At 49.9% G+C, this 12,819-nt stretch overlaps 1 protein-coding gene across 1 annotated transcript in view; it reads left to right on the top strand.

Moving 5' to 3' along the window:
- Positions 1-1,138: 1,138 nt before the first annotated feature.
- The window catches only part of LOC107121908 (chromosome unknown open reading frame, human C4orf48), a 12,693-nt gene continuing 1,012 nt past the window's right edge, over positions 1,139-12,819 (top strand). Inside the window, exons 1-3 of the mRNA XM_015424920.1 lie at positions 1,139-1,147; positions 2,169-2,310; positions 10,334-10,422. Of these exons, the coding sequence (XP_015280406.1) occupies positions 2,190-2,310; positions 10,334-10,422 (210 nt within the window). The 5' untranslated portion in view covers positions 1,139-1,147; positions 2,169-2,189. The remainder of the gene's footprint in view (positions 1,148-2,168; positions 2,311-10,333; positions 10,423-12,819) is intronic.

Raw genomic sequence — 12,819 nt, 5'->3', positions numbered from 1 at the left:
GTCTCTGTAGGGAATGGCTGTTATATATTGGAGAGTGAGATTAGATCAGAAGGCTAATGTAGAAGCGGCATGGAAATCATCGGCTCTTTCACAGTAAAGCTGCTTTGCTCTTAATCAGCTCTTTTGATGATCCACGACTGGAATTGTCATTCTGTAATATCTGATACACCTGTCTCTGTAGGGAATGGCTGTTATATATTGGAGAATGAGATTAGATCAGAGGGCCAATGTAGAAGCGGCATGGAAATCATCGGCTCTTTCACAGTAAAGCTGCTTTGCTCTTAATCAGTTCTTTTGATGATCCAACACTGGAATTGTCATTCTGTAATATTAAGGGCTGTGGTGGCTCAGTATTTAAGACGCTGAACTGCAGACCGGAAGGTTGGTAGCTCAGCAGTTCAAGACCCGAGTGCCGCGTGATGGAGTGAGCTCCCATCTCTGGCCCCAGCTCCTGCCAACCTAGCAGTTTGAAAGCAAGAAATTGCAGGTAGACCAAGGAAACGTCTTTGGACAGCGCTGGCTCTTCGGCTTTGAAACGGAGATGAGCACCACAACCCTAGAGTTGGATTCGACTGGCTTTCAAGCAAGGGAACCTTTACCTTTTAAATAGGTACCGCTTCGGTGGGAAGATAACAGCGTTCTGCGTGCCTCGGCAGCTAGTCATGTTGGCCACATGACCATGGAGAAATCTTTGGACAGTGCTGGCTCTTCAGCTTGGAAATGGAGATGAGCAACGCAATCCTAGAGTATCTATCTATCTATCTATCTATCTATCTATCTATCTATCTATCTATCTATCTATCTATCTATCCTGGGCTTGGCCAGTTAAGAGACTTTTGAATGCAACAGAGGCTAAAAAGCCGCTGCAAGCGAGGTGAGCCGTGGCACAGATTTCAGTGGGGCGTGTGGATTTCCCCTCTAAGCAGCATCAGGCCCAAGGCGGCAGGGAAGCCAAGCCCCATTGTTCTTTCAACTCTCTCCTCCAACGGAGGCCTCTGCGTGTTGCCATGGCGAATTCTCTTCCAGGGAAGGACCCAGGGAGCCCAGCGCACATGCTCAGACAAACGCAGCTGTGCCAGTGCCGTCAAACTGGTCGGCGGCGGCCATTCAAAGAGGACCATCACAGCAGAGGCAAGCGGGAGATCAGGTACTTCTCTTTGGAAAGGTTCTGTTTCGTTTGGGCGGGGTTTCCCATCTTTTGTTTTTACAAACCTTGTGCGTGTGCGGAGATGCTGCCCTCTGGTCTGCTGACAGTCATCATTTCATGCTGCATTACGTTGCAGGGATGGCTATGGCTTACTGTGCGCCGGGTTTTGGGGGGGGGTAGCCGCAAGGTATCTGCTCCGAAGCAGGTAATCTCCTTTCGCCATCTTTCCTTTGTTGGGTCCGCAAGCGGAGAAGGAAGGGCTTCCTTGGGGAGCACACAGAGGACATTGGCTTCACTGGGTCTGTGGGAATGGGCTCCCTTCGTTGGCAAGCACAGAGAGTTCCCTGAAGTACTGCACAGGCATCAGAGGGAGGCATGGCTGCATCCGCAGATGCTCAGGACCAAAAATGTCACATCTCTACCAGCCTATTGCAAAGGATGCAGAACAAAGTCTCCGTAGTTAAAATGGTGTTTGTAAGAAGGGGGAATGGGGTGAAATGAATGAATATGGGGTCTTCAGTCTGAAGATGCTGGGGCAGCAAGATGGGGGTGTTCCTCCTCGTTTTTGCCCACAAATTAGGATCCGTGGAGGCAGCCGGCTGCAGATGAAGCGCTTCAGCACAGCAGCATCGGTTCAGGTAACAAAGAGGAGCTGCCTTGGTGCGTAACTGTTTCACCGAGGAGGCTTGGGCTGGCTTTCGAAACCAGTATCGCCTCCCTGTACGTATTCAGTCGGGCTCTTTGTAGAATATCTTTGGTTCCCCAACTATGGAAAGAGCCCGAACCCATCTCAAAACACGAAGCTGAAGTGAACGGGGCAGAATGTCCTTCTGCGGGCCTGTGGGCTGACCCAGGTGTAGACGGAGACGAGGGCTCGGGCAAAAGGTGTCACCTGGGAGGGAATTTTGACAGGCTTGTCTAATCACGTGTCCCCCCTCCAAATAACCTGCTCCGAAGTGCTGCTGCCACCCACCCTGTTTGTCTCTGAATCCCTGCTCTCCTCCCCCCCCCCCCCGTGAAGGAGGACAACTCGGCCAACAAGATGCTGAAGCGCTGCCTTAGCAAAGGGGTCGTCATCGTGCCTTTAATTCTGGTCGTTGGGCTGATCTCCACAAAGCCGGCTACAGGTGAAGAAGAATCTGGAACAACGATCCCTGCTGAAAGTAGGTATCCCTGTTTTATCTGGCATTTCACACCAAAGGCCATCAAGGGACGCCAGCTGGCCCGTAGCTAACATGGGGCCCGTGGGGCTTGGCCCCCTCGTGTTTCTTCTGGGTCCCCTCCTTCCCGGACGGACCCTAAAGTGCCCCAACTTGCCACGTGCATTGTGCTTTGATTTAATTAGCTAGCACACCACCACCCCGTGGCCCACTCCCCCAAAATTCCCTAACTACATGGCTGGATCCCAGCCTCCTGGTGGGACCTCCTGGGGATGCCCTGGAATGCTTTGGAGGGTGGGCTCTATGGCATTGTACCCCACTGAGGTCCTTGTCCTCCCCAGGCGCCACCCCCCAAATCTCCAGGAATTTCCCAACCTGGATCTGGCAACCCTACGCCCCCATCCCCTGCCGGTGGCCAGGGAGGACTTGGCAGCCGTACCACATGTTACTCGGAGAGAAACGCTAGTGCGTGTGCACGTGGGTGCTCCTATAGTACCGTCAAGACCAGTGTTCCCTCTAAGCTGAGTTAGTGTGAGCCAGCTCACAGTTTTTTAGCCTCCGGCTCACACATTTTTGTCTCAGCTCAGGGAGGATGGGGCTCCAGAGCAAACTGATTTATGCAGTAGCCAAATCGCTCGTTCACAACTTTAATGCCGGTAGCTCACAAAGTAGAATTTTTGCTCACAAGACTCTACTGCTTAGAGGGAACAGACTCAAGACAAAGGTGACTTAATGGCGGCCCTGTAAGGGTTTAAAGGTAGAGTTTCCAACCTCCAGGGGGCGGCTGGAGATCTCCTGGGATTACAGTTGATCTCCAGGCGATAAAGATCTGTTCACCTGGAGAAAATGGCTGCTTTGGAAAGTGGAGTCTCTGGCATTATATACTCCCCCTTTTTTTTATGGCCCCCCGTAGGGGCTTTTTTAATTGCATTTTCTATAAACTACAACGAAATTAGGAAGGGAATCTACAAACTATGGGAGAAAGTAAAGAAAAACCACTAAAAACCCAAGAGATGGTGGTCATACATATAATGCTTATAAGTTTAAAGGTAAAGGTTCCCTTGCTCGAAAGCCAGTCGAATCCGACTCTAGGGTTGCAGTGTTCAAAGCCGAAGATCCAGCGCTGTCCGAAGACGTTTCCGTGGTCATGTGGCCGGCATGACTAAACACCAAGGCGCACGGAACGCTGTTACCTTCCCATCGAAGTGGTACCTATTTATCTACTCGCAGTTTCTTGCTTTCGAACTGCTCGGTTGGCAGGAGCTGGGGCCAGAGACGGGAGCTCACTCCGTCATGCGGCACACTTGGGTCTCGAACTGCTGAACTACCGACCTTCCACAGCCTGCAGTTCAGCGTCTTAACCACTTGAGCCACCGCAGCCCAGCTTATAAGTTTAGCTTAAAGCTTAAAGTTCGATTAAAGTTCATTGGATGTGGTCAACAAACATGATCTTCATACATAACAGAAATAAAAACACCAACACATCTGACTTCTTAAAAAGCAAAATAAGCAAATTATTGGCAAATATTATAAATTATTTACAAATTATTAGCAAATATTATAAAGGATTCTACGGACTATGATAACTCATTTTTTATCCTTTTTCTTTCTCAACTGATAACTTGTTTTTGGGGCTGCCGCCCCGAGGCATTACGCTCTCTTAAAGGGTCCTCCCCTCCCCAGGCAATGCCTTCCTCAGGCTCTCCCCCCCCCAAAAAAAATCTCCATGTATTCCCCCGACCTGGAGCCAGCCCTATTTCAAAGCGAGAGATGAACATGGGTGGCTTACCATGGCCTGTCTCTGGTAGAAGGGAGGGAGGCTACAGAGAAAAGAGCGAAGAAATCACAAACAAATCTGTAGTCCAAATACACTAAATAAATGCAACAATAATTATATGGAAAGCAAAGTCAATAACAATGCCAAACTCATGTGTGTTACTATTGAATTGGAAATATAATAAGAAACAGTAATCCAAAAGTGTGGGTGGTAACAAACTCAAACCCACAATAAGTCACAGCATTTCTCAAAAGCATCAGACTTCCTTCATAGGTAGAACAAGCTCACAGAGAAAATGTTTTTGTTTGTATAAATATCACATATCCTTGGATTAAAGTCCAAACATCTATATACTGTGGCTTGTAGTAAATGAGGTCCGTTCCAAGTGGAAACCAGCATTTCTCAAAAGCAGAAAAAGTACCAATGCCTGTCTCTGTGCAGCGACCCTGGAGTTCCTTGGTGGTCTCCCATCCAAGTACTAACCATGTCCGTTCCTGCTTAGCTTCCCAGACCAAACAAGATCCAACTAACCTGGATGATCCAGGTCAGGCTTAAGCTCAGCATTACCTCATTACCTTGCGCCTCAAGCATTACCTCATTCATCCTTAAGGGATGGGTACTGTTCTCCTTGGCTTAGGGCTATCTATCAGAAGTGATCCATGCTTGGCTTTTAATTCAAGTCTCTCCAGATAATGGCTCTAGACCAGACAAGGGCCTTAGTCAAGCAGCAAATGCTAGATGTTGAGAGACAGAATGGTATTGCCAGGGTTCCAAACTTTTTAGTTCCCCCCTCCCCCCCAAAAAAAGAGATATGTGGTTCCCCCAACTTCCTATCTGTCCTGCTTGGAAATCCCATCCCATCGAAGGGCATTTTCTATGGCCCGATGTAATATTTTTCCATCTGCAGTCATAGAGGGCCGCTATAAAAATGTCCCAGTGGCCAAGCGTCTCTGCCCCTGTGGCACTGGCAAAATAGAAATAATCGAGCAAACTTTGTTAGACTGTGGGTACTATCGAGTAATACATACTAAGTACATCCAACCTATACAATTAAGTAATATGTTTTTTAGTTGCTGTAGATTTTCTGGGCTGTGTAGCCGTGGTCTTGGCATTGCAGAACCTGACGTTTTGCCAGTAACTGTGACTGGCATTCTCAGAGATATAACACAGAAAGATGGAGTACTCTCTGTGTTAAACTCTCTATGTTTTTGCTGGATTCCAACACCCGGGTTACGCTTGCTTGCGCCAGATTCTTAGCCTCAACCTATAAAATCCACAAAAAAACACGTTAAGGAGTGATATAGACAATTCTTGAGACTTCTTAATTTTTGAAAGTCTAAAAATTCCATCTTTTTAATAAATACTTGTATTTTAAAGTTTTTAATCTAATTATTTCTAATTTAATGGCTGTGTACCTAGAGTATCTCCTGCCAACCTAGCAGTTCGAAAGCAAGAAATTGCAAGTAGATAAATAGGTACCACTTCGGTGGGAAGGTAACAGCGTTCCGTGCGCTTTGGTGTTTAGTCATGCCGGCCATATGACCATGTCTTTGGACAGCGCTGGCTCTTCGGCTTTGAAACGGAGATGAGCACCGCAACCCTAGAGTCGGATTCGACTGGCTTTCGAGCAAGGGAACCTTTACCTTTACCTAGAGTATGGTATCAAACTATGTTCATAACTGATTTGTGCTGGTTACGTACCAAAATAAACTCTGCTTGCTTGATCATGTGACTGTTCCCCATTTTTCACAGTGGCCAATAGCACAGTAGAGAATCCCCTAGTCCTCGCAATATGTAAAACTGGGCTTTGCAGCTACTTGTCAGTTTCAGAAACAGTCTGGTCAGTTTCAACAGTGGGTTTTCCCCCTTCATCAGCATTCCTTTCTGTTCCCTTTTATTCAATAAACTATCACTAAAATGCATGTTCAAAACCTGAACCACAAGGATTTCAATGGAAGGTGCTTGCTGGGCACTAGTACGCAGCTGCGATAGGGCAATTGCGTGAATTTAAAAAACTCTGGACGCCACCCCCCACACATCGCAAGTGATGTTCTACCCCAATTTAGAAAAGTGTGGTTTTAAAATTGTAGCTGCAGAATAAATACACCAGAAGAAAAAGGATGGTGCATAAGGCGAGCAGAGAATCCAAAATCGAGGTTAAAGGCTCACTGCTCTGAAAATCTGCAGTAAGATGTGCATGCGTAATGGGCCCTTGTTGGTCTCTAAGGCATTGCTGGACTTGAATCTCACTCTCTTAGAATTGTGTCATCATGCCCTGGATATATCCGATGATTAGGATCGTGTTTTTGTTACGAAGAGACATAGATGCATTCTCGCTCATCATGGCCAGTTGCTTGGCACTTAAAATATACAGCCAATTGACACCTTTCATTTTTAAAAAATTCTGCCTTTTTTATTTTTGCCTTTGTGTTGGAGCAACTGCTGGAATCTGGGTAGGGTTACCAGCTCTGGATTCAGGGCCATAGTCGGGGGGACGGGGACGCAGTGGGTGGTGCCCCCTATCAAATCTTCAATGCCCTCAAGTCAGGGCGGGATGAGGAATCAAACAGCACTCCCTCCTGGCAGTGCCCTGTCCTTGGCCACTGGCTCAGACAGCCTGGGGTCGACCTGTTGCTCTTGCTTCTCCTCTCCCTGGCCCTGGAAAGGCCCTTATTCCCCCATGCCCACTTGTGTGTTGCAGCACCTGTGGAGTCGTTAGCACTGGCTCATCCCGCCCCTACCGGCCCAGATGTCCAGCCTCCAAGGGTCCTTCTGTTCTCCAAGCAGTCCTTCTGTCACTGCTGCCATGAGCCTGCCCAGAGGGTGGCTGTCTTTTCGTTCAGCTCATCCTGGAACCGGTGCCCCAGCCAGCAGAGAACAGTCCTCTGATCACAGGCTGGGCTGCCACAGGAGGTGTGGCGCTCCAGTAGTCCACTGCAGAATGAGAGAGAGGTGAAAGGTGGCTTGGATTTAATTGGAGCCACTCAGCTGCCCAGCGAAAGCTGAGCAGAAAGGTGATCAGTTGCGGGGGGACCGAACAGGGAGTTTGGAGACCCGAATGAACATAAGAGAACGTAAGAACATAAAAGAAGCCAATGTTGGAGCAGGCCAATGGCCCATCCAGTCCAACACTCTGGGTCACACAGTGGCCAAAAATACCAGGGGCCCTCAGGAGGTCCAGCAGTGGGGCCAGGACACTAGAAGCCCTCCCACTGTTGCCCCCCACCCCAAGCACCAAGAATACAGAGCATCACCTGCCCCAGCCTGTGAGTTCCCATCTATACCTTGTGGCTAATAGCCACTGATGGACCATACATTTATCCAGTTCCCTCTTGAAGATGTCCATGCTTGTAGCCACCACCCCCTCCTGTGGCAATTAATTCCATGTGTTAATCACTCTTTGGGTGAAGAAGGACTTCCTTTTATCCGTTCTAACCTGACTGCTCAGCAATTTCATGGAGTGCCCACGAGTTCTTGTCTTGTGAGAAAGGAAGAAAAGGAGTTCTTTCTTCACCTGCTCTGTCCCACGCATAACCTTATAAACCTCAATCACGTCACCCCTCAGCCATCTTTTCTCCAAGCTGAAGAGCCCCAAGCACTTTAACCTGTCTTCATAGGGAAAGCGTTCCAACCCTTTTATCATTCTAGGCCCCTGCCACACGGCAGGGAAAAAATGAGGAGAAGCGCAGCTTTTAAAAGCCGCGCCAAAAAAGAAACACCTCGGCGGGATCCCACGGATCCCGTTAGTGGCGTGCCGTTGCTCCCCGACACGATCAGATGCTGGGGAGAAAGAGGCGAGTGGGAGGGGGAGGCTGCCGAACTGCGCATGCTTGGGCATGCGCAGTTCGACCGGGGGCCGGGGATGCGGCGGCGGCAAGACGCGCCGCCGATCCCACAGCCAGGAAGATGCGGCCCAGGAAGATGCCGCGCATCAACGGGGGAAGGGCCGGATCGGTGGCGGGAGCGCGACGCCAGGCATATGTTGACGTCGGATCGCTCCCGTTTGCCGCGCTTCCGATCTGGCCCGCTCCCGGCCCAAACTGCCTCGTATGAACGGGGCCCTAGTTGCTCTTTTCTGCACTTTTCCCAATGCTATAATATCCTTTTTGAGGTGTGGTAGCCAATGCTCCCTCTAAGCTGTGCAGTCTTGTGAGCAAAAATTCTACTTGGTGAGCTACTGGCTTTAAAGTCGTGAGCTAGCAATTTGGCTGCAGCATAAATCAGTTTGCTTTGGAGCCACCCTTCCTGAGCTAAGACAAAGATGTGTGAGCCGGAGGCTAAAAACCTGTGAGCCACGCTCACACTAACTCAGCTTAGAGGGAACACTGGTGGTGGCCAGAATTGCACACAGGACTCCAAAGGAGGTCGCACCATCGATTCATACAGGGGCGTGATGATACTGGCTGATTTGCTTTCAGTTCCCTTCCTAATAATCTCCAGCATAGAATGACTTGAGCCAGACTCTGGGGAGGAGGTGTAGAGAAGCAAGGGTGGGTCAGGGAAGGAGCTGTTTGCTTCCAAGGGAAGGATCTTCTTGTCCTCCCCTCTGTGTGTGTATGGGGGGGGGGTTACTTGCTATAGTCATTGATAGAGCTCAGCTTTCCCTTTTAAAGGAGCTGCAGTGGTTCAAGTGGTTAAGACTGCAGGCTGTGGAAGGCCGGTAGTTCAGCAGTTCGAAACCCGAGTGTGCCGCATGACGGAGTGAGCTCCTGTCTCTCGTTCCAGCTCCTGCCAACCTAGCAGTTCGAAAGCAAGACATTGCAAGTAGATAAATAGGTACCACTTCGGTGGGAAGGGAACAGCGTTCCGTGCGCCTTGGTGTTTAGTCATGCCGGCCACATGACCACGGAAACGTCTTCGGACAGTGCTGGCTCTTCAGCTTTGAAACGGAGATGAGCACCGCAACCCTAGAGTCAGACTCGACTGGCTTTCGAGCAAGGGAACCTTTACTTTTTACCTTCCCTTTTAAAACTGGCTTTTCCCCTGAATTTAATTTAATTTAATTAGTTCCCCTTGGTTCCCTACCCCCCCCCCCCCGGAAATAATCCCTGGCTACCGGCCTGCCTGGATTGGGAGATACCTGGAGATTCTGAGGGCGGAGCCTGGGGAGGGTGGGGTTTGGGGAGGGGAGGGCCTTCAGAGGGACATAATGCCGTACAGTCCATCTTCCAAAGCAGCCATTCCCCCCCCCCCCCCCGGGAAGCCGACCTTGTGCTTCTGGCAACCCATTGCCCCCCCCACCCCCAGGGAAGCTGATCTCTGTCGTCTGGAGACCAGTTGCAATTCCAGGAGATCTCCAGCCACCACCCAAAGACTGGCAACCCTAAGACTGGCACTTCACTTAGATCTGTGCTCGGTGCCAACAATAACACCTTTGCACATTTATTACCCACACGCTTAATTTGGTGTCGTGGTTAAGTGCGCGGACTCTAATCTGGGAGAACCGGGTTTGATTCCCCTACTCCTCCACTTGCACCTGGCTGGATGACCTTGGGCAAGCCACAGTTCTGATAAGAGCTGTTCTTTAAAAAGAGCAGTTTCTATCAGAGCTCTCTCAGCCCCACCTACCTCCCAGGGTGTCTGTTGTGGGGAGGGGGAGGGAAAGGAGTTTGTAAGCTGCTCTGAGACACCTTTGGGTAGTGAAGGGCAGGGTATAAATCCAATCTCCTCCTCCTCCTCCTCTTCTTCTTCTTCTTCTTCTGAATTGAAGAACAGGAGAAGAGCCCTGCTGGATCACAGCAGTGGTTCATCTAGAGCGCATCGTCCCGTCTCACACAGTGGCCAGCCGGTTCCTTTGGAGGTCCAACATCAGGGCATAGAGGCCAAGGCCTCCCCTGATGTTGCCTCCTGGCTCTGAGGTTCAGAGGTTTAGTGCCTCTGAACCTGGACGTTCCCTTTAGTCACCATGGCTAGTAGCTACTGATACTCTTCTCCATCACTTGATTCATGGCGTGGTCACAGTTGTACAGACAGATCATAAGAACATTAGAGACGCCAATGTTGGATCAGGCCAAAGGCCCATCCAGTCCAACACTCTGTCATATAGTAGCCAAAAATACCAGGTGCCATCAGGAGGTCCACCAGTGGGGCCAGGACACTAGAAGCCCTCCCACTGTTGACTCCCCCAAGCACCAAGAAGACAGAGCATCACCCTTTTCGATCGTGGGTTTTTAGGGTGCACTCCCTGGTCATCATTTCATCCATCAAAGACCTTTCGATTTCACACTAGTTGACCAATGTCTCTCCTAGGTCGTCCGTGCGTTGACTGCCATGCGTTTGAATTCATGCAGAGAGCCCTGCAAGATTTAAAGAAGACAGCTTATAATTTAGATACACGGGTAAGGCTTTTTAAAATATTAACATTAGGGTTTTTTTAAAAAATTGGGTAAAATTACCTCTCTCCTAGAATAAGCAAGTAGGGGAGGGGACAGGCCCATCGCCAGAATTTTGCAATTCAGGGGGGCTTTAAATAAGTCGGGGGCCACTGACGTCACAAAAAATTTAAAAAATTAAAAACTCACTTTTGCGGCATTCGCACTGCTTGCCTACATGGGGAAGCAAGCCACACTTCGGGAAGGGGCAGTGGTGGGGAGCCCTCCAGGTGGCCCAGAGAGCAGGGGGGCCTGGGGGCTGGATGGAAGTGGCAGGAAGTGAGGGGGCCAGGCCCCGAAATGCCCCACTGTAGCTGGGGGCCTGGGAAGGGAGCTCCCTTCTCCATCTCCCTCCTAAATCCGTGACTTGCTCTATTTCGGTAATCTTGCCTCTTTGTACCTGTAGGTGTGTGTTGCTCCTGCCTGCAAACAATGCTCCCTCTAAGCTGTGGAGTCTTGTAAGCAAAAATTTCTACTTTGTGAGCTACTGGCATTCATGTTGCGAGCCAGCCATTTGGCTGCTGCATAAATTAGTTTGCTCTGGAGCCATCCTTCCTGAGCTAAGGCAAAAATGTGTGAGCCGGAGGCTAGAAAGCTGTCAGCTAGCTCACACTAACCCAGCTTAGAGGTTTTGAATTGGAAATTAGAACAGAAACTGAGCAAGCAAACAGGGCTCTGACAGCCAGATTCCAGCCGCCCGCCTCCCTTCCACCAGCTGCGCACGAAGGAAGCGGAATAAACCCCGTTCTGAAACTTGGACAGGTTGCAAGTAGAGAGATATGTCTACAAACAAATATCAGCTGCTTTTTAAACAAGCTTCAAGCAAATGATACAGTCTTCAAGGAATCCTTGGAATAATTCTACTGTAGAGGAGCGAAGGATCTTTGATTAGGCCTCCTTAGCTTCTTCACAGAACCTGAATCCCTAAAGATTTGTGCGCTGGAGCTGTAAGAGTTAAACAGGGTTGAAATCGAATGGAAGAGCCCACATCTCCACAGGGGGTGGGGGAAGAGCCTTGTCTAACAGCCCACTGCTAAGTGGAGTTATACCCGGCAGGCCTGCTGACTTTGAAGGGGCATAACTCTGCCGAAGGTTCCACTGCTGGAGCACTGAGTCGCTCCCTCTTAATTGCTTGAAGGATCCACACATGGCTTCTGCCGGGGCTCCTGGCTCAGCAAGGATTGCATAGAAATGCCGATTATACGAAATGGCACTTCTGTCTGGGACTTAACATTGTGATCACTGAAATCTCTGTGAAATCTGCACAGCTGAAGTAGTGCGATTGAGGCTAATAGCCACTGATGGACCTCTGCTCCATACATTTATCCAGTCCCCTCTTGAAGCCGTCCACGCTTGTAGCCGCTGCCACTTCCTGCAGCAGTGAATCCCACAGTTTAATTCCTCTTTGGGTGAAGAAGTCCTTCCTCTGATCCGTTCTAACCCGACTGCTCGGCAATTTCATGGAGTGCCCACGAGTTCTTGTCTTGTGAGAAAGGGAGAAAAGTACTTCTTTCTCGGCCTGCTCTATACGCAGGCGTAAACCTCTTATCATGTCAGGCAGGCACCGGCAAACCATCCCTGTTGGTCACAGGGATGCCAGACCCCCAATAAGGGTGGGGGGTGTCTCCCACTGCTAACCCCCACCTCTTCACCACTGGCCAGCCGGCTGGTGGGGGGGGGGATTACCCCCCAAAGGGAGGAAGGCTTAGCATTTCAGCGACATGCCTGCGTGACCCGAAAGTGATGTAGGCACATTGGGGCGAAGCTCTGGGTTTTGGGCAAAAACTCTATGGTGGAAGCTGACTCTACGATAGAGCCCCCCCCCAAGGCCCCCGGCGTTCCTGCATCACTTCTGGGTCACATAGGCACACTGCTGAAATGCTGAGTGTTCCTCCCCCCACTCCCAGTAAGTGCGCCCCCAGCCCCCGCCAGCTGCTTGGAGGGACCTGCCCACCCAAGTCAGCCAGGCCCCTCAAAAATACTACAGGGTCACCATAAGTCGGCTGCAACTCGCCGGCATTTTCCACCACAGCCCCCCCATCCTAAGAGGGATTTGCCGACTGTAGCTCACAAAAATAAATCAGGTTTCAACTGCTTTCCAGGAAATCACGCTGTATTTTAAGGAATACTAGCACTCCAAAATCTCTGTTTTCTGGGGTCATTTAGTAGAAAAAGAGGTGTGGGAGCTCATTAGCATAAATTATTATGCTAAGTGTGTCAGAAGGCAACACCCACCACTCAGGCTCCACTGGACTGTTTTGGATTGCTAGCGATTGGGGGGGGGGGACGTGCAGATCTGTCCTGGCAGAGGAGGGAGAGCTTCTACCTGAATAAAACTTGGTCTTAAAGGTGCCACTGGACTGT

Source organism: Gekko japonicus, unplaced genomic scaffold (genome assembly GCF_001447785.1).
Source record: "Gekko japonicus isolate JY-2015 unplaced genomic scaffold, Gekko_japonicus_V1.1 scaffold1478, whole genome shotgun sequence".
Lineage (NCBI taxonomy): Eukaryota > Metazoa > Chordata > Lepidosauria > Squamata > Gekkonidae > Gekko > Gekko japonicus.
The sequence above is the reverse complement of the archived record's forward strand: the minus strand, read 5'-3'. Positions and strand labels throughout refer to the sequence as shown.